Raw genomic sequence first — 21,930 nt, forward strand, 5'->3', positions numbered from 1 at the left:
GCTTCACCCAAGTAGCACCAAAACACACAGGACAGGATAAATAGGGTGACCATCACATTGCAAGCTTCTCACTTAGTTGGTGCTTTACAGGTAATCCTATCAGTGGAAAGTGAGCATACTTGTGACCCGTGGCGATTTTAGCATGTAAATATTGCATGCCAGCAAAGCAACTACACAACACGAATACATGAATTGCACTATAATGGTGCCCACAAACTGTTATGGCCTACATAAAGCTGTCCCGACACCTTACTGAATTATTGCCCCGCTACATCGGGCTATCAGTGGAGCCTCAGGCAGCGAAACAGTTCATTACAGCCTTGAGTCTTCTTGGGTATGACGCTACACGCTTGGCACACCTGTATATGGGGAGTTTCTACGAATGTTCTCTGCAGATCCTCTCAAGCTGCCAGGTTGGATCGGGAGGGTCGCTGCACAGCTATTTTCGGGTCTCTCCAGAGGCTCTGGCTGGGCCAGCCACTCAAGGACATTGAGACTTGTCCGGAAGCCACTCCTGCGTTGTCCTGTTGGAAGGTGAACCTTCACCTGCTCTGGAGCAGGTTTTCATCAAGGATCTCTCATGCTTTATGCAACAGCATACAATACATATTTTTGGACTCACTGTTGTGCTGTGCTCACTTGAACAGGAAGGTTGGTCCTTCTTACTCCATATATTTTCCTGACACCCGAAATAGTCATTACATTGTGAATGCTTAGCAGGACAGAACAATGGTTCAACTCACACAATAAACACGGACTCACTAAACAAAAATGCTTCGTTTGTAAATTATGTCTGAGTGTTGGAGTGTGCCCGACAATCTGCAACTTAAAAATAAACAAGAAAATGGTGCCATCTAGTTTGCATAATATAACGGTATTTTAAATTATTTATATTTTCACTTCTGATACTTAAGTATATTTTAGCAATTACATTTCGATACTTAGTTGTATTAAAAGCAAATACTTTTAGGCTTTTACTCAAGTAGTGCTTTTTACTGGGTAACTTAATATTTATTGATTTACTTTTAAAACTCAGCAAAAAAAGAAATGTCAACTGTTTTTTTCCCCCAAACTTAACATGTGTCAATATTTGTATGAACATAACAAGATTCAACAACTGAGACAAACTGAACAAGTTCCACAGACATGTGACTAACAAATTGAATAATGTGTCCCTGAACAAAGTAACAGACAGTATCTGGTGTGGCCACCAGCTGCATTAAGTACTGCAGTACATCTCCTCCTCATGGACTGCATCAGATTTGCCAGTTCTTGCTGTGAGATGTTACCCCACTCTTCCACCAAGGCACCTGCAAGTTCCCAGACATTTCTGGGGGGGGAATGGCCCGAGCCCTCAGCCTCCTTTCCAACAGGTCCCAGACGTGCTCAATGGGACTGAGATCCAGGCTCTTCGCTGGCCATGGCAGAACACTGACATTCCTGTCTTCCAGGAATTCACGCACAGAACGAGCAGTACGGCTGGGGTCATGTCAGGTCTTCCCTGTAACGCAGTGTTGAGATTGCCTGCAATGACAAGATCAGTCCGATGATGCTGTGACACACCGCCCCAGACCACAACGGACCCTTCACACCAATCCCATTCCAGAGTACAGGCCTCAGTGTAACGTTCATTCCTTCGATAAACGCGAATCCGACCATCACCCCCGGTGAGACAAAACCGTGACTCGTCAGTGAAGAGCACTTTTTGCCAGTCCAGCGATGGTGGGTTTGTGCCCATAGGCGACGTTGTTGCCGGTGATGTCTGGCGAGGACCTGCCTTTACAACAGGCCTACACGCCCTGTCCAGCTTCTCTCTCAGCCTATTGCGGACAGTCTGAGCACTGATGGAGGGATTGTGCGTTCCTGATGTAACTTGGACAGTTGTTGTTGCCATCCTGTACCTGGTGTGATGTTCAGGTGAACCGATCCTGGGCAGGTGTTGTTATACGTGGTCTGCCACTTTTAGTCAATTGGGTACTTTTCCCACCACGGACGTTCATGTTGGCGCTCACCTTACCCAAGAGACCATGTTTGTATTCGGCTTTATTAACTCAAGGATTATGGTTACAAAAAAAAATGTATTGGCTCAATAAACAATTATTTTATTTGTGTCTTGGCTAACTTTGAAGGTACAAAGCTGCCATTATAGACCAGGCTCTTGCAAGATCTGCTCAAATAACAGTCCACAACAAAACAAATTTGACATTTTTATTAGCCTTCACCTGGAGCATTTACAAGACATCTTGTGAGGGTTCACAAAATAATAATGAGACTAATTTATCAAGCTAGTGGGATGCCCTTTATCCAACCCTCCTCTATCGAGTCATAACAGACTCTTCCATCAGTGGATACAACCAGCTCACAACAGAGGACTAAAGCACAGTTGGGGGGGGGGGGGGGGGGGGTGTAGGATATAATACAATGATCAGACTGGTTCCACCAGGCTAGGGATGAAGAAAGAGGGGAGGAAGATAATAGTATTGGTACATCCACAATGGTAAGAGACCATAAGACAACAGAGGGAGAGAGATGGGATGATCAGATCTGCCACCACAGCAGTGATTGATTTATTCTTACAGACCAGAACCAGGCAAACGGCAGCAGCACCAAGTCGAAAGCAGGGCGGCAACTGCACCGGGCACTCACCGGGCACCGCAACACCCCCGCCAGCCACGGCACTGCCACCTCACCATCAGCACTGCATCGCACCTTAACAGCTAACCAGCAATACTCAACTGCTACACAACTGCGCCTAGTGCACAAAAGATGACACAAGAGGGGATTAAGTAAATGCATACCAGAGACAAAAAAAGTATCAACAATATACACCGAGTACAGTAAACATTAAGAACACCTGCTCTTTCCATGACAGACTGACCAGGTGAAAGTATGATCCCTCATTGGTGTCACTTGCTAAATAAACTTCAAATCAGTGTAGAAGAAGGGGAGGAGATGGGTTAAAGAAGGATTTTTAAGCATTGAGACATGGATTGTGTATGTGTGCCATACAGAAGGTGAATGGGCAAGATACAATATTTAAGTGCCCTTGAACAGGGTATGATAGTAGGTGCCAGGCACACAGGTTTGTGTCAAGAACTGCAAAGCTGCTGGGGTTTTAATGCTCAACAGCTCCCGTGTGTATCAAGAACTGGACAACTGTCTATATGGAGTCTATATGGGCCAGCATCCCTGCGGAACGCTTTCAACACCATGTAGTCCCATGAAATGAGGCTGTTCTGAAGGCAAAGAGGGAGGTGCAACTCAATATTAGGAAGGTGTTCCTAATGTTTGGTGTACTCAGTGTACATACATAAAAATAGAAAAAACGATCTGCACTCCTAGTTAGGTTAGCGAATTACGTAAAATGTTACATTTTTTTATACAATTTTGGCTTATATGGTTTCCTTCTACATGTTGCTGGTTTAGGGTAACTGCTAAATTCAACCAAAAGAAGAACAGCAGTAACTCAATACGGGAATCCTTCTGTAGAGAATTAGACTACTAAATAAGGGCTTCAATTAATTTTTAAAAAAGAGGGGGGGCTACTTCATAAAAGTTTAAATCAAATTAATATGCAACAAACCTGCACTAACAATGAGACAAAATACAGTTAACCTCAAAACATGTCCTTCACTCTAGTCAACGGCATTACACGCATTGGTAAATATATAGTAGTCTATTTCTGGGCAACTGAAACATTTTAGACCAAGTCACAACCTTTTGGTCAGTATTCTGTTAGGCGTAGAGAGGTGTCCACTGGCAGACTTAAGCTCTGGTTGACGTCCACAGAGAAGAAGTCTCAATCGTCTGACATCTGGAAAGAAAACAAGACAAGCTGCATTAGTGGAGGTCAAAGGGTAGGTTGCTAGCTTGACACAACTAGACAATCAACTGTTCTCAATCTAAAATCGGATACAAAACACCCCCTTTTAACCATTCCATTGAGGGCTCGTCAGTTGTCCACGTTACTGGCATAGAACAGAGTTCCTAACAACGTGGGATGTCTTCTCACTACAAGGACCCCCCCACCCACAGCTACCACTCAATTGGTTCTTATTTTTACTCAGGCATTTATTGGACAACAAACCTTGGGGTCCTCCCTCCTGCACCAGTGACACCAGACACAGAGCGGTACAGCCAGCAGCATTCTGTCTGTGGTCCTGTGAACATACAGTACCTCACCAACTGACAGCACGGACCACCTCACCGCCAGTGACGACCTGCTCCATAGCAACCGCCATCGCCCCCCACCAACAGCCTCAGGCAGGTCGCGTCACAACACACTAACTGCTCTTACACTGCCCTCTGCCACACCCTCTCGGTTTGACAACAGGACACCGCAGCTTGGAGGAGAGAATTCCACATTTAGGTAAACGAATGTTTGATTTTAGCACCCCGCAATAAATATACCCGATCTCAAAAAAATGTTATAGGCCCTGGCACATTTGATAAATGTTGTAAACAATTTTGGCCAACTATACCCCTGACCTGCAGATAACATCCACCCCAAACCAATGTTAGCTGATGTGACTGTTTGGGGATAAAACATTGGCAGATACCCACACACTGTTGATTAGATCTGTGGGCACATTCAGTGTGCACTGCAGGTATCCATCTCTATTTCCTGACTTTACTTTGTGTCGCTTGCACGTTCTACACACAACTTAACATTTGTTTTGTACACTCCTTACATTTCCAGTTTCCTCTACAACACCAAGTAAAATTCCAGGGTCAGGATTCTGAAGTACTGACTGGTACACTGCAACTCTGGTTACTAAACACTAGTATTCAAAGGACTATTAAGGTTGCAGAACACTGTCCGACTGCATTTGAGTTGAACCTGTCCTGTCCTACCACAGAGTTCCTATAATTGTTCCTTACATAATTATGTGCCTTACATTCAGCAAACTATACTCAAACCATAGACAGACTAGTGCCCAGAAGCCAGTTTTAGCATGGGCAACACCATTGAGGAATTGTATCACTTTGTAGTCAACGGGGTGGGACTTCCTAAGGTTTAAGGATACCTCACCCCAGTTAAGAATTTGTTCTTAACTGACTTGCCTAGTTAAATAAAGGTAAAATAAAATAAAACATAATTCCATCCAGGTCAGCAGCAAATTAATTATACTAGTGAGCAAACATTCCATAACTGCAGGTGGCAGTAAATCACCAACCGTTCAGTTTGTTTACCAACTCATAGTAGAATAAAAATGTATGGAGATGGCCTCAATGGAGCTGCACATACTCTCACAGACGCCATAACAGGACAGACGCAACGCGGCATCCTATAACTATCTCTATGACTCAAACATATGTGGCTGTCTGATGGTCACCCCAATTCTCCCATGCCCTGTGTACCGTCTTACTGGGTCTGGCTTGGAACTGTTGTTACTAAGACTCGGTTTTGTTGTCATCGGGGGATTTGGGCATGCTCTTGGACCTCGACCTTGAGCCTCTGTTAGAAGCCGGGGTGCGGCTGCGGGACCTTGATCGGGATGGGGACTTGCTCTTGCGGGGTGTGCGGGACTTGGAACGGGATCTAGAGTAGGAACGAGACCGTGAGCGGCTGTAGTCACGGCCACGACTGCGGTTCCTGCTTCGGGAACGACTGTGTCTTCGCCGGCGGGGGCTGGCCGAACGACTGGGGAGGGTCAGAAGAAAATGTAATAATGTTTAGTTAGATAAAAATAACTGCAACTTGGTTCATACAAGTCTGTTTTTTATTGACTAATTAGATTTTGCGATGGCAGCTTGCAAACTCAACTGATAAAGTAGTAGCTAGCTAACTAGCCCAAAGGCCGGCAAATGGCGATATCATGTTGCTTCATCTTACCATCCAATGGGAATTTATGTAATGTAAACTCACGTAAACTCGTACATCACCTTTGTCCGTACAATTGCCCTTATTTTAGCGCCCCAAAAACACAATACTTCCAGATCAACTGTAATGTCTATACCATTGTAAAGCACAATTTCTCCCCTGTCCAACAGAATCAATTACATGACCTAAACAATGCCTGTTTTGGCATAATTCAAGCAGGCAATGAGCCCCGTCTGGTCTTTTTTTTAAATGGCGAGTGGGGAAGCGAAACTAATCCTTATCACCTCTAAAATGTAAATAAAACACTATAAAGAGGTTATATAATGTGTCATTACATACCTATTTGAAGGTTTGTGTCGAATTTGAATCGGGTTTAGGGCGGTGCTAAAGTGATCTTAGAAGTAAACAGCGGCTTTGAGAATGCTGATTGCATGCAATGATGACGCAAAAAATGACTAGGTATCCCCCCTTATCCCCGTCACTGTCAATTTCTTGTTTTTAAAGGATGAGAGAATTTGGTGGAGAGATTGTAAGACCGAAATAGTTGCTTTATGCGTAGTGTACGTTACGACATGACACGTCTAGACGTAACAGAGGGCCCCCCCCCCCAACTTTTCTCCAATACTATAGAGCCATTACCAGGTCGATCAACACTTGAATAGAAAACAAATTCAAACCCCCGATTTTGAAGACAACACAGTCGCTACAGTCCCATTAGTTTTCTTTGTAGCCTCGTTTGAATGTTGCGGTTGCGCACATTTGTACGGAATGGGGTGAGTTTAAGTTAGCTGGCTATATCACCCGCTGTCTGTTTTTTACAGAACATTTTCCATTCAGGCCACAAAGAATTTAGCTCCTCTTTACCCGCCTTCTCGCCATTAAATAAATAGAGTTGAGGAAATCAACACATTTGCAGCCTGAATGGAGAATATTTTATCTACAAAATAGGTCCACGGGGATGTGTATAGCCGCTGAATACATTGCCTTTGGATTGGTAAAATGAAATACCTCATTATCGCCATCAACTGGCCTATTTGCTACTAACTAGCTACGTTAACTATAAAAAGTTAAACTAGCTCGCTAAAGTAAATACCATTGCACATTTAGCTGAAATTGGCCAGTATATTGTAGTTACATCAAGATTACAATTGCTAGGTACACTTGGCTAGCTACAATGTTCTACTAAATTTAACTAAAACTGGAATCAGAGCTTACCTTCTGCTCCTGCGCCCGTAGCCTCCATGCCTCCTTGGGGGTCCACTGCCGCCTCGGCGCCCGAAGTGGGAGTCTGGTGGACGGCCATATCGCGCCATCTGCACTCGCAGTTCCCGCCCATCGAGCAAGGCACCGTCCATGGCGTCCATCGCGTCTTCAGCGTCGCGCTTATCGTGGAACCTCACAAAGGCGAAACCACGGCTCTCCTTAGTGTACCGATCGCGGGGGATGTACACGTCTCCCACCCGGCCATACTTCTCGAAAACTCGGCGTAGGGTCTCAGGCGAGGTCCGGTACGTGAGATTGTCCACTTTGAGCGAGGACATACCCTCGACATCGGGCGGAGGCCTTCCGTAGCTCATCTTTGCTCCTCAAAATGAGATAGCCAGACGAAGATTAAAATCGTTATTGTAGACTAAATTTGTTTTTGTTTTGCTGATTTGTATGCTCAACTCACCCCTTTCTCTTAGCTGCTCGCACATGAAATGGCGGCTCAGGAGCTTCCTTTTTGTGTTGGCTGGTAGGCGGGTTAATAACTACTCCCTCTTGGAACTACAGCGCGCCGTAGCGGATTGGAGTGGCAGAACAGTTAGAATGCTAACTGACGGTGTCAAGATTAAAATAACAACAGAACCCACGTTTCCATCCAGTTTTTATGCCAGTAAAGCATACCATATTTTTAAAAAATCACGGCAGCTGTAATGGAAACAGTACATTTTTGTGTTGGTAAAATGAATGATTCGAGAAATGGTAGTGGAACGCCTTATGCGAAAATACTTATATAATAACCAACATATCGAAGTAAACTTGGAGTCTCACTATTATATGTTGCTGCATATAATTGTGAAAACTGTCTGGTTCGTGTAACTCTAGCTACAGTAGGTTTTCTTTCAATTGGCAAGAGATTTTCATGCGACAACTACTTCAAGGTCTCAGAGCGAGTGACGTCACCGTCACCTATTAGTGCGCAGCCCGCTGACTAGCTAGCCATTTCACATCGGTTACAATGGCACTTTGTGATCTAGGCTTCCCCAACAACCATAGCCGCGAGAAGTGCGGGTGCTGAAGCTCCCCCTGATAAATCAGAATACAAATTTGTTTGAGTTTTTTTAGAAAATATTGTTTTCAACAGAATTAGTGCACTGGGCTTTTATTACTACTGCATGAGGAGATAAAAAAGTTTATTTTGGAGGTTTGGCTACACGAGACTAGCTATTGGGATGCTACCAGTGTGTATCATGTTCTAACACAAAACAGGCCTATACATTTATTGTCGAATTGCCTATCAATATTTCTGTGTTGCCTAAGTTGATTGTTTATCTATTTCTTTCTAAATGTACAATATACATTTGACTTGATAGATAAATATAATTACGCAACTTTGCATTGCATTATTAAGCCATCATCTGCTGTAGCATGGCAGTGATTCATTCCCACGTTTGGGGAAGGTCCAGTGGGAACTGCTTGCCTGCTGAATTGTACTGAGCAAAACCCATAGCAGACCCCATTGTCCAGATTTGTGCATGACGTCATGGGTAGCCATTAGATTTGTTATTTGGGGCAAGAAGAGCATGGAGAGCATGAGCACACTCAGCACAGATAGCCATCAGCCTTGGTCGAAAATATATGTAATCTTCAACCTAGCCATCAGCATCCCAGCACAGCCATACAAATGGGAGAGAAGGAACACAAATATGTGGAACATTATATGGTGCTCAGGGCCGGCCCTAGTCGAGTCGACCGCTTAGGGCCCCACGGCCTCAACAAAGTAAAAAATATATATATTTAGGAACTCAATTGGCAGTCTCAACGTACTGTTGAGTGTTAGAATACTAGAATACACAAGGTGCAATTTTGAAATGTGGTTGTGTATCAGCAGTTTTCTCTTGTTATATCAGTCACTGCAGTCACTCAATTAGCCCATGTAAGCTACATTTTTTTTGATTCGTTAACATATTTTAAGGCATGCTTTGTAAGTGGCCATATTTGTTGAGAGTCCTGTACCAATTTAAGTGATATGTGTAGTAGTTCCCTAAGAATTACATTTATATAGGGGACTGATCCGAGTGGCAGCAGGTCTTAAACGTTTAATGGTTGAATATTTAACCATGACCATTTGATCTGTTTTGCCCTGTAATCACAGCCAATTTCAAAGCCTTTGTTTAGGCCCATAGAAGTGCAAGTGATATAAAACACATAGTATTCATTAGTGGTGGGGAAACAAAGCTTCCTGAAGCATTGAGGCTTTCCAAACAATTGTGTTGAAAATAGGTTCTTTACTTGAGGCTTTACATTTTTTTTATTTTTTTTTATTTCACCTTTATTTAACCAGGTAGGCTAGTTGAGAAAAAATTCTCATTTACAACTGCAACCTGGCCAAGATAAAGCATAGCAGTGTGAACAGACAGCAACACAGAGTTACACATGGAGTAAACAATAAACAAGTCAATAACACAGTATATATATTTTTTTTATATAAAAAAAAAAGAGTCTATATACATTGTGTGCAAAAGGCATGAGGAGGTAGGCGAATAATTACAATTTAGCAGATTAACACTGGAGTGATAAATGATCAGATGGTCATGTGCAGGTAGAGATACTGGTGTGCAAAAGAGCAGAAAAGAAAATAAATAAAAACAGTATGGGGATGAGGTAGGTAAATTGGGTGGGCTATTTACCGATGGACTATGTACAGCTGCAGCGATCGGGTAGCTGCTGAGATAGCAGATGTTTAAAGTTGGTGAGGGAGATAAAAGTCTCCAACTTCAACGATTTTTGCAATTCGTTCCAGTCACAGGCAGCAGAGAACTGGAAGGAAAGGCGGACAAATGAGGTGTTGGCTTTAGGGATGATCAGTGAGATACACCTGCTGGAGCGCGTGCTACGGGTGGGTGTTGCCATTGTGACCAGTGAACTGAGATAAGGCGGAGCTTTACCTAGCATGGACTTGTAGATGACCTGGAGCCAGTGGGTCTGGCGACGAATATGTAGCGAGGGCCAGCCGACTAGAGCATACAGGTCGCAGTGGTGGGTGGTATAAGGTGCTTTAGTAACAAAGCGGATGGCACTATGATAAACTGCATCCAGTTTGCTGAGTAGAGTATTGGAAGCCATTTTGTAGATGACATTGCCGAAGTCGAGGATCGGTAGGATAGTCAGTTTTACTAGGGTAAGTTTGGCGGCGTGAGTGAAGGAGGCTTTGTTTTGCGAATTAGAAAGCCGATTCTAGATTTGATTTTCGATTGGGGATGTTTGATATGAGTCTGGAAGGAAAGTTTACAGTCTAGCCAGACACCTAGGTACTTATAGATGTCCACATATTCTAGGTCGGAACCATCCAGGGTGGTGATGCTAGTCGGGCGTGCCCGTGCAGGCAGCGAACGGTTGAAAAGCATGCATTTGGTTTTACTAGCGTTGGAGGCCACGGAAGGAGTGTTGTATGGCATTGAAGCTCGTTTGGAGGTTAGATAGCACAGTGTCCAAGGAAGGGCCAGAAGTATACAGAAGTATGATCAACAAAGTTTACACTAGTGGCACCTGCATGTCAAAAGAATTCAGAGCAGCCAAATTATTATAGACGATGTCCCACACTCCATAGCGCATGCACAGCGTATCTTTTTTGTCTTCTACCGAAACCAATACCAAACCAATCAGGTGGTTGTTAGACGAAACAATGCTTCAGACATCATTGATCACGTGCTTCTGATAAAGTGATACAGGCACACGGCTTTGAAGTACACTGCTCTGCGATTTCGACGCATATATTCAAATTATTTTGAATACCAGTGTATCCTTAACTTAAACAACATTTTCAGTAATGGTTACAGAGATGTTTTACTTGCTATGACAGTGATCTGTGTTTTATTAATTAACCTTGGTTGAATACACCAATTGTAAATTGCGAAGGACAAGAGCACCCACTAAATAACCAAAATGTAAATGTCTTTAAACCTTTCAACTGAGTTATATGGCATTTGGTAATTACAATTATATGCTGTAATTGTAATTAGAACTGGAAATTAGATTACAGTATCTGACTTGGTACTGTAAATTAGATTGCAGTAACATTTTTGTTACGGTAAAATAGATAAGGGTAGAGTCGGGATAGAAGTAACACTTTTAGATCTTTTGTATTTACTCAGAGTTTGATAGAGCTTCTCAGGGCTCTTATTTCTGGTTTGTAATAATATTACCTTCAACAAATGTACTATCAGCCATAATTTCATGTTTGTGTTGATTTGAGTAATCAGATAAAATTAAATAATATTTGTCACATACACGTGCTTAGCAGATGTTATTGCTATAGGTTCGATATATATGAAAATGAACCATGAGATAACATCCACATGTTGCCTTACAATATGAATCAGACTAAAATGGGTTACATTATAGCTACAGTGCCTTGCGAAAGTATTCGGCCCCCTTGAACTTTGCGACCTTTTGCCACATTTCAGGCTTCAAACATAAAGATAAAAAACTGTATTTTTTTGTGAAGAATCAACAACAAGTGGGACACAATCATGAAGTGGAACGACATTTATTGGATATTTCAAACTTTTTTAACAAATCAAAAACTGAAAAATTGGGCGTGCAAAATTATTCAGCCCCTTTACTTTCAGTGCAGCAAACTCTCTCCAGAAGTTCAGTGAGGATCTCTGAATGATCCAATGTTGACCTAAATGACTAATGATGATAAATACAATCCACCTGTGTGTAATCAAGTCTCCGAATAAATGCACCTGCACTGTGATAGTCTCAGAGGTCGGTTAAAAGCGCAGAGAGCATCATGAAGAACAAGGAACACACCAGGCAGGTCCGAGATACTGTTGTGAAGAAGTTTAAAGCCGGATTTGGATACAAAAATATTTCCCAAGCTTTAAACATCCCAAGGAGCACTGTGCAAGCGATAATATTGAAATGGAAGGAGTATCAGACCAATGCAAATCTACCAAGACCTGGCCGTCCCTCTAAACTTTCAGCTCATACAAGGAGAAGACTGATCAGAGATGCAGCCAAGAGGCCCATGATCACTATGGATGAACTGCAGAGATCTACAGCTGAGGTGGGAGACTCTGTCCATAGGACAACAATCAGTCGTATATTGCACAAATCTGGCCTTTATGGAAGAGTGGCAAGAAGAAGGCCATTTCTTAAAGATATCCATAAAAAGTGTCGTTTAAAGTTTGCCACAAGCCACCTGGGAGACACACCAAACATGTGGAAGAAGGTGCTCTGGTCAGATGAAACCAAAATTGAACTTTTTGGCAACAATGCAAAACGTTATGTTTGGCGTAAAAGCAACACAGCCCATCACCCTGAACACACCATCCCCACTGTCAAACATGGTGGTGGCAGCATCATGGTTTGGGCCTGCTTTTCTTCAGCAGGGACAGGGAAGATGGTTAAAATTGATGGGAAGATGGATGGAGCCAAATACAGGACCATTCTGGAAGAAAACCTGATGGAGTCTGCAAAAGACCTGAGACTGGGACGGAGATTTGTCTTCCAACAAGACAATGATCCAAAACATAAAGAAAAATCTACAATGGAATGGTTCAAAAATAAACATATCCAGGTGTTAGAATGGCCAAGTCAAAGTCCAGACCTGAATCCAATCGAGAATCTGTGGAAAGAACTGAAAACTGCTGTTCACAAATGCTCTCCATCCAACCTCACTGAGCTCGAGCTGTTTTGCAAGGAGGAATGGGAAAAAATGTCAGTCTCTCGATGTGCAAAACTGATAGAGACATACCCCAAGCGACTTACAGCTGTAATCGCAGCAAAAGGTGGCGCTACAAAGTATTAACTTAAGGGGGCTGAATAATTTTGCACACCCAATTTTTCAGTTTTTGATTTGTTAAAAAAGTTTGAAATATCCAATAAATGTCGTTCCACTTCATGATTGTGTCCCACTTGTTGTTGATTCTTCACAAAAAAATACAGTTTTATATCTTTATGTTTGAAGCCTGAAATGTGGCAAAAGGTTGCAAAGTTCAAGGGGGCCGAATACTTTCGCAAGGCACTGTATATTAACCATTATTTCCTAATTCACTTTCATGGCAATGGAGTAGGAGATGTTTTTCATAATTTTCAATGACTGTTCTACCTGAATCCATCATGCCTTACCAATCAGTTGCGCTCAAGCTTTTCTTGTCAGAATTATTCAAGGTAGGCCTAATTAGTTAAGACCTAAATGGAAAAGTACTGCCAGGTTAAACAGCAGTAACGAAAGGGCAATTTGAGGTGCATGAACAATAACCATTTCAAAAAAGAATTATTGAAGCACTGTAGAACAAAAACCCTTAGCTAACCCTTGCATTTGTGTTTGTTCTACTCTTCCTTACAAGTGTCAGAGATATATGGGCTGCTCTTTTTTAGTGCAGTCTTCGTGTGACCTCCCAAGCAGAACAGACCTCCCTGGCTTGGAGGAGCCCAAAAAGTCCTTTTAGACGAGACATGTGTCATTGTTAGTGGCACGCTTCTGGTTAGCTCTCTTTTGAGCGCCCTTGCCACACTCATTCAAGCTGCGCTTGGCCTTTGGTTTGGCCTTTGGTCTCACTTAATTTAATTTCTCATCTTCCATGGCACACTTACTGTAACAGGTGTATCAGTGAGGATGGCAGTCGATCTTCCCCTTCTGCCCTTTATCACATCATTCCTGGGCCCATCCTTGGGAAAAGGTCGGACAGACTGAAGTCCAACATCGATGAACCTGGGACAGTGTGGAGCAAGTGATCCTCAGAGGTGGATTGGACTTGGACCTGCTTCTAGAGGTCTTCATGGATCCACCTGTACCCGAATACCCGAGACCCGATCCGGGACCCGAGTGGGTCTGGATCCTGAATTCTAAATAATGTTACGGGTCTGGGTCGAATCTGATATGATTGTCATGGGTTTTGGGATTGTGTAATTTTAACTGACTTGACTGGAAGGGCCCGCACAGATCCAAATGCGACTGCTGCAGAGAAAGAGAGGCATTTTATATTTTATGCTGCTTCTCTTGCTTTTCATTAGAGTGGAGCGTGTTGCTTGTTGTTGGCCAATCATAAGTCATCAAAGCGGCAATAGGCTACAGTCAAAGACGGTGTCGTTCAGTTCCAAGAACTGGGAGCGGTTTGTTGGATTGAAACTAGTCGCCCTTGACAGACTTGTTGCTTGTGGCTGGCGGATGAAGAAGCTGGGGTGCCTTTGGCGGAAAGAAGTGAACCAATCCTTCCCGGACATCTCCTTGGTGTCGCAGGTCTCAGGATACTTGAAGCGATAGCGTTGGGCAAGCTGATATGCACATTTCCTTACCTAAATAACAAACACAACATTTCTTTTAAAAAAAATATATAAATAAAAAAAAACTTTGAACCTTTTTAACATAATTAAAAAATAATAATAATTGTGAGTTTGCACTTTTGGGCCATTTATATTGTGTAAGACTACCTCTTTAAGTAAATATCTGCAGCCCTTAACAGATACTCCTTCAGACTCCTCTCCTGCTCCTCACTAAATACTTTGTTGTGGGCTCTGTAGGCTGGCATTCGGGCATTAGGACTATCCTTCAACCTCCTACAGTATCTTTAGAGTGTAACATGGTACACACCATGTGCTTTTGCTGCACCCCTGACTGACTAGACTCCTACCAGCACTTCTGGGAAGCTCTTTCGTAGGTCTCTGGATGAAACCTTGCTCTGTCTGTTGTTTTGACCCTATTTCTGGGCATGTCCTGTCAACATTCTGTCAATAAACAAGTGAAACACAAATGAAAACACATTCTAAGTTATTGCGGGGCAAAAGTAACATTCTGTTACTTCCGTCCCACCCCTCTCACTGTGAAACTTCTCCTTGCAAGCATCCAAGACTATCTAGCACAATAGTTCAAACCTATGCTGTCATTAAGTCATTATAGACAAAAATTCCCTTAACAGTCACTAGATGGGTTAAGAAAATAACATATGTTTGGAAACGTAAAAAAAGAAACACAACTCTACAACTGAAAAACTATCCCGGGTCATTCTTTTTACTTTACCTCGCTTAAAACAACCTTCAAATGTTGACACAGCGTGCTGATATCTTGCAGGGAGGTCAACTTCTGGCACATGCATGCCTCAATACAAAATTCTAGTTTCTTGTAATTTGTGAAAATGGGCATGGTACTTTCATCCTGGCTCTTCCCTACAGTAGCTGTACTGTAAAATAAATTAGCTTAAAAACTGCCGAAATTTCTCTACGCCTAATAATATCAGGAATCTTCAATTATTTATCTCCTCTGTCAAGAGGGGGCCACTAAAATGTTTTGCCTGCGATGTGAGGGACCCTAGCGCCTCCAAAAGGCTAGGGCCGGCCCTGACAGTGATACATAGTGAGAGACCTCGTTTTCCGCCGAAACGCGCTGAATTGGAGCGAAGAATGCGTCACGAAGTGAATGGATAAATTGCTTTGCTATTAAAGGGGTGCATACTACTGCTTTTCTGTCGGAAAAAAAACTATCGATCGGTTTTGGCGACAGCACCAACCCCACTGGGCTTTGGATAAAGCAGACAAGAACAACAACTAATCCCAGAACGAGCACAACCAGGCTATAGCTGCCACCGGCAGGGAACCAAGGATATAAACCGAGATTTAAAAAATCGAAATGGCAGCACGAACTGGATTAAATGAAAGGGGGTAAAGGGGTTTTTAGAGAATAGCGAATGTTTTCTTGTTATGTTCGTTAATTTGAGCTTTTGTTTTCTGTGGAAATGGGAGCTTTGACCAGCAGACAGAACGCAGGAGTGGAAGAGGTCGATATACCGTCCACCTCGGTGTACCGCTATCCACCAAAATCTGGTAGGTGCCTGTTCCCCATAGACGACAGTAGCCTAACAGGAGCAATCCCACAGCATATTCCAGGACAGCCTCTATCTGCCTTCTCGGTTTGGGAAAAAATACATAGGGATATGTTATTAGGATATTATAAGGCCTATTTATTAATATTCCGATAATTAGGCCTATGACTTATTTGTACTATCTATTATTTAAATATAATGATGAATCACAATCATTACATCAGAGGACAAGGTGTCCGATACCCCGTATGCCCTGCATCCTGTCCGCACCTATAGGCCTCAGTGCTAGGGTGGCTAAAAGTGGATGTTTACCGGACATCGAGTGCCAATCATATAATTGTCATGTTTGAAACACACATGGAAAAACACGAGGCCTATGTGATGTTGGTCGGTCAGTATCAGCCTGACCACCAGCCTCCCAGCAGAATGACGCTGAAAAGCATAATACCACATTCATTTTTTACAATTCCAATTAAAATAGGAAAAGGGAGCAAACTGAAGATTGCAGTGTGCAGGGGTGTACTGCTGCTGCAGCGCACACAAAGCGTCGCCCAGACACCTCTAACTATGGTGCTCCATTAGGTCTAGATCAAAGCTGAAATAATGTCTGTAAAGTCACATAATGTTTTATTTGTATTCTACATAACATAACCGAATAGAATAGCATAGTATAACGTTACTGTTGAACCAAAAACACCACCTAATTTCTTATGAGATTTAGGTTGATTACTTGAGTGAAAAAAAATATGCGCCAAAATGTAAAGCTGCAATATGTAACTTTTTGAGTGACCCGACCAAATTCACATTAGAATGTGTTATATACATATCATTCGCATTGAAGCAAATCTTAGAAGCGGTAGATTTGTTTCATGTGCACTATTTTTATGCTTCTCGTTCTTAAATGTTTGCATCTTTTACTTTTAGTTGTGTACACCAGCTTCAAACAGCTGAAAATATAATAATTTTGGTTATGTAAAATATATTTCACAGCGGTTGAGATGGTACAATGATTCAGAAGGGGACGGGGGGTGCAACTCAATATGAAGAAGGTGTTCTTAATGTTTTGTACACTCAGTTGATAAAAACAAACGTACTATTGTGCCCCTCAGTGACTTGCTAAGAGGGGGAATTGCCTCAATGAAATCGCAGGATTTCATAGCATACATTTCAACAGCACAAGGTAAATGGATTGTACTGGAGTGCTCAATTGTCTCCCAATGAGTCTTTCGCTCCAGACGGCTTTCTTCCGCACATGAAACTAGATCTGCTCATTCAGCTACAGATGGCGCTAAAGCAAAAAGCTAATTGTAATTAACTTGTAAATAAATCATCATAACAGTTATGGGAGTCTGGGACCTGATAAACTGGATATCTACATCCAACAAGAGTTGAATGACAGAGGGATGCACAAGCTAGAACCTTCTCATCGCTGATCTGGTAGGACAAAAAAGTGTAACAGTTGAAGAGTTGAATGACAGAGGGTTGCACAAGCTAGAACCTTCTCATCGCATCGCTGATCTGGTAGGACAAAAAAGTGTAACAGTATAACTTTAGACCGTCCCCTCGCCCATACCCGGGCGCGAACCAGGGACCCTCTGCACACATCAACAACAGTCACCCACGAAGCATCGTTTACCCATCGCTCCACAAAAGCCTCGGCCCTTGCAGTGCAAGGGGAACCACTACTTCAAGGTCTCAGAGCAAGTGACGTCACCGATTGAAACGCTATTTAGCGCGCACCACCGCTAACTAAACTAGCCGTTTCACATCCGTTACAAAAGCATGACTGTGGCTGGCCAATTTGATTGTTTCTACCATGCCATGGTGTTCATCATGTTCTATTGTAGGTGACAGGGCGACGTGTTGTGTGGATTAAAACAGCATAAAACCGGGTGTAATCACAAAGCATGATCAAATTAATTAGCGAGCTGCAGTAATTTTGAGAAACATTGAGAGTAGTTTGGTACATTTTCTGGGTGAAATTAACTAGTTATCCACCTTTGATAAGCAGCAATTTCAAGTCTATCTAAACTAATATCGTTCTAACTTGGAAATATGAAGTTATTTCAGAATGAAAGTGAACTGGCTAGCGCATCATGCTTTGTGATATTGTGTTAGCTATTCCCAGTAAGATAATGTGTTTTCATTTATTGCATCTGCATGCGTTCATGAGCTGGCTGCTCTTTCTAAATGGTAAATAGTATGTTCTAATCTGTTCAAAACAGTGGCAGCATGTGCAGAAATGTTATTTCGGTTTATGACATCCAAAAGTGAAATATGAGTATTCATGCTGCTGTTCAAATGCACAGATTGCTTTATACATCTTCTAAAATAAACTACTGGTAGTTCGAAAACTTGGCATCATATTTCTGTCCTAATGCTTTCTTGACAACTCCCATCCACCATGGGTATTCAGCCAATCAGCGCCCGCCACTGGTTAGGCCTACACTGTAGGCTGAGATCATTCAAGAATATCTAAATGCATATTCCCACGAAACTGATGGAAATCAAATGATTGGCTAACCCTAATTTGGTGTTTGAGGGAATTAAAAATAAAAATAAATAATTGAGACAATGGGTGTAGGCAGACGTTGCATTTGGAGGATGTATTATATGCATATTTTCTAAAATATGTGGTTAAGATATTTCTGATCTAAGATCAGTGGTTAGAGGCAATGTCTACTCAACCTATTCCCCGGAACCAGGGTTGGAACACCTTGACCTAGCTCAATGAGCTCCTGTAACTGTCCTCTGTTCATGTAAAAGGGGAGAAACAGAATTGGGCTTCTGTGTATATGAGGAGGTGGAATCTTTAGGATCAGGTTTGCTCAATTCCTCTTCCTGTTCCCCACAGGAAGTTACTTTGCCAGCCACTTCATCATGGGCGGGGAGAAGTTTGACTCCACCCACCCCGAGGGATACCTGTTTGGAGAGAACACTGACCTCAACTTTCTGGGAACCAGACCAGTGGTGGTACGGATTGTCACAGTACACTACACTACACTACACAGGACTCTACACAGTACCGTACAGTACAATACACTACACTACATTACACTGCACTACACTACACAGTACACTGCAGTACTCTACAGTACACTACAGTACAGTACAGTACAGTACACTACACTACACTACACTACACTACACTAGCTTCTAAGTCTCCAGCTACAATACTGTCTGTCTAATTATGGGCCCTATGGGTCCTGTTTATAAGTATTGCACAATATAGATAATAGGGTCCCATTTGGGCGTTAGGTTTTGTTCCAAATACCTCCGATCGCAATTCTCATCATCTCTGCTGTATGGACATGGGGAATACCATAGAATTCTGTGACTGGGGGTGTGGTATGGAGCGATGTCAGTGACAACAGGAATTGTATTTTAATTTAATCATTTTGAATTTGTACTAGGAAATTTAATTTAAATGTCATGTTTTTAAATTTGTAATGTACAAATTTAATAATTGAATTTGTAAATTGAACTTGTATTTCATGAATTGAAGTGGAATTGAATGAATATTGCATTCATTTAAAAATTATATATACATTTAATTGAATATTCAAATTCATTTATATATATTTATATAGGCCTGTTCAATTTCATTATGGTAGATATTGCATTCATTGTCTGTGTATTAAGTTTATAAACTATAATTTCAAGTTTATCAGAGTTTCATACATTCAACTTCTCAGATGCATTCAGATGCAGTTTTCAAATTCAGTTCTTTAAATTCAGGTTCAAAACCAGAGACAACACCTGGTACTTTACCAGCCAGGAAAGGTAGAGAACAGCACATAGAATCAAACGTTTCCTTTGGTAAACAGAAACTGATGGCGGTTTCTGAAGCCAATGTGGCATGTTGAATAAATGCTCTTCCAATGAATTTGGCTCGAGCATTTGAAATGTTTTGGCTATGAACTACTATGACCCCATTCCTGAAAGCTAAGACTCTCCGGAACATGGACATGCCTTCTGTTTCCCTCTATGATGATGGCAGGATGCATTAGAAGAGAGTTTCACACAAAAACTAAATTTGACCCCCATTAGAATATAGTTTAAATGCCCTGTCATAGCCCTTCTAATGATAGCCTTTCCACTCCCTATTTAACTTTGATCTGGGTTTGAACTAGGTCTCCTGTATCTCACAAGATTGTGTTAGTACACTTAGCTAAAGCCTATAGGGAGGGATACGTTCAGGAAGTTCAGGTAAAGGACGGCATGCAGCTTGCTTAACAAGTACTGCTTCCCCCTTATTCAGCTCATATATAGACTCGAACTAAGGACTTCTTCCTCGAAAACACCCTCCTGAAGCATTCCAACTCATCCTACTATTAAAAAAGGCCTTCTTCAATTGCGCAAGGGGCGACACTTCAGGCTGAGGAGTGAGTTTCACGGATCCCCATCTGCTACACTAATGCAAGTCTTCAGAGGCCTGGAGGAAAAGGGCCGGTATGGGGGCCTCAAGGTAAAGAATGGGCCGGAATGGGCTGATTTATTGTAGATATTATAAGGTTAACATGTGACTGACTAGCTTAAGAATGTGTTAGCCTGTTGAGCTAAAACCCTAAACATTGGTCCTTTGACTTCGTTTTGTCACGCCCTGATCTGTTTCACCTGTCCTTGTGATTGTCTCCACCCCCTCCAGGTGTCGCTTATGTAGTTCGGTAACCACATTCATGTGATGAGTAACTTGTCTGAAAGACCTGAAAAGTTGCATTATCTGGTGCACAGGAGACCTGGGTTAGACCCTCATTAGCCAAACTAACACGTCTACATGTCTCAGCCAAGGTTGCTCATCTCATAGCCTTGCGAGCGGCCTAATCCCCCGAGCTTACATGAATGGTTCACTACACGTGATAATCAGTCTGGTATTTACGAGACTACTCATCACATGGACGGATCACCAAACCACCTCTGTTGCACTCCATTAAATGGGGTGCACAGATCCTTCTGCTTCTGTCTACCACTGTAAGTGTTGTTGTGCAGTAGGCCTGATTTAGAACCCAGTCAGTTATATTGGTGCTGTGATCTCTGAGTGGGAGGTCAAAGGGGGTTGAATTGTAGCCGAGGGGGTTCGATGAACCTTGCTGGAGATTTTAAGACTTCTGTTCGCTTCCTGAACTAATCCATATGGGCTAACATAGTGGACTGACAGAAGACCTGGTTCGACCTGGTTCGAACTCAGTCAGTCGCAAGATTAAATAGGGAGTGGAAAGGCTATCCATAGAAGGGCTATGACAGGGCCGTTCAACTATATTCTTATGAGGGGAACAGAAAGCACATCCATGCTCCAGAGGATCTTAACTTTCAGGAGTGGGGTCATAATAGCTTACAGCCAAAGCAGTTCAAACGCTCTCTCTCTCTCTCTCTCTCTCTCTCTCTCTCTCTCTCTCTCTCTCTCTCTCTCTCTCTCTCTCTCTCTCAGTCATATCCTGCTATATAAGTCATACTGCCCTCCCTAAGCAGATGGCAATGCAGAACCACATCTCCCTACCCCACTCAGTACATTTCTCTCATCTGTCCCTGAGTTGTTAACTGTGATCTGCAGCGTAGGTCTAGTCCCCCTGCACTAGATATGTATAGCCTACATTATGTGTGCCCGTGTGTGTGGCTGGACCTCGACAGCTATAAACACTCAGGCCTAATATATTGGGGATTTAACAGCAGTTGACTGCTGTAATAAAGTCATAGACTGCAAAGAGAGAGGGAAGGGAGTGTTTATGTGAGTGTGTGCATGAATGTGTGTGTCTTCCCTGTACTGAAAAACAGCCTTATCGTTCCTACTCTACAGATCCCATAGCAGAATTTTCCTGGTGTGTGTGTGTTTTAATGAATGGCACAGTATTCAGTATAATAACACATCTGGGCCCATCAGGAGCCTTTCCTGTAAACCACACACACACACACACACACACACACACACACACACACACACACACACACACACACACACACACACACACACACACACACACACACACCTCCCCTTAGTCCCAAAAGAGGGGTGTGGAGGTATCTAACCACATCCTCCATTCCTACTAGACGGCAGGTTTCAAAGGTTCTTCTATACAC

At 42.5% G+C, this 21,930-nt stretch overlaps 2 protein-coding genes across 7 annotated transcripts in view; one reads left to right on the forward strand and one right to left on the reverse strand.

Annotated features, from left to right (window-relative positions):
* Window positions 1–2,194: 2,194 nt before the first annotated feature.
* On the reverse strand, window positions 2,195–7,542 carry LOC139381741 (serine and arginine rich splicing factor 2a). 4 transcript variants are annotated; one of them, XR_011628577.1, is made up of 4 exons: window positions 7,040–7,526; window positions 5,370–5,644; window positions 3,718–3,814; window positions 2,195–2,752 (listed from the first exon to the last, which is right to left on the reverse strand). XR_011628577.1 is itself a non-coding variant. In XM_071125484.1 (3 exons), the coding sequence occupies exons 1-2, from the start codon at window positions 7,399–7,401 to the stop codon at window positions 5,395–5,397; spliced, it is 612 nt and encodes a 203-aa protein (XP_070981585.1). In that variant the 5' UTR covers window positions 7,402–7,542; the 3' UTR covers window positions 2,195–3,814; window positions 5,370–5,394. The 4 variants fall into 4 exon arrangements, 2 of the variants coding, with proteins under 2 accessions (XP_070981585.1, XP_070981586.1); XR_011628578.1 differs by having other exon boundaries at window positions 5,362–5,644; window positions 7,040–7,514; XM_071125484.1 differs by having other exon boundaries at window positions 2,195–3,814; window positions 7,040–7,542.
* A 7,879-nt stretch (window positions 7,543–15,421) lies between these two features.
* Window positions 15,422–21,930, forward strand: part of LOC139381395 (ring finger protein 157) — a 35,152-nt gene continuing 28,643 nt past the window's right edge. Inside the window, exons 1-2 of one of the 3 annotated variants that reach the window (XM_071124895.1) lie at window positions 15,422–15,856; window positions 18,710–18,828. In XM_071124895.1, coding sequence (XP_070980996.1) covers window positions 15,769–15,856; window positions 18,710–18,828 — 207 coding nt within the window. In that variant the 5' untranslated portion in view covers window positions 15,422–15,768. The remainder of the gene's footprint in view (window positions 15,857–18,709; window positions 18,829–21,930) is intronic. The other 2 variants (XM_071124892.1, XM_071124893.1) reach the window with 2 other exon arrangements.

This window comes from Oncorhynchus clarkii, chromosome 23, assembly GCF_045791955.1.
Source record: "Oncorhynchus clarkii lewisi isolate Uvic-CL-2024 chromosome 23, UVic_Ocla_1.0, whole genome shotgun sequence".
NCBI classification, from domain to species: Eukaryota; Metazoa; Chordata; class Actinopteri; order Salmoniformes; family Salmonidae; genus Oncorhynchus; species Oncorhynchus clarkii.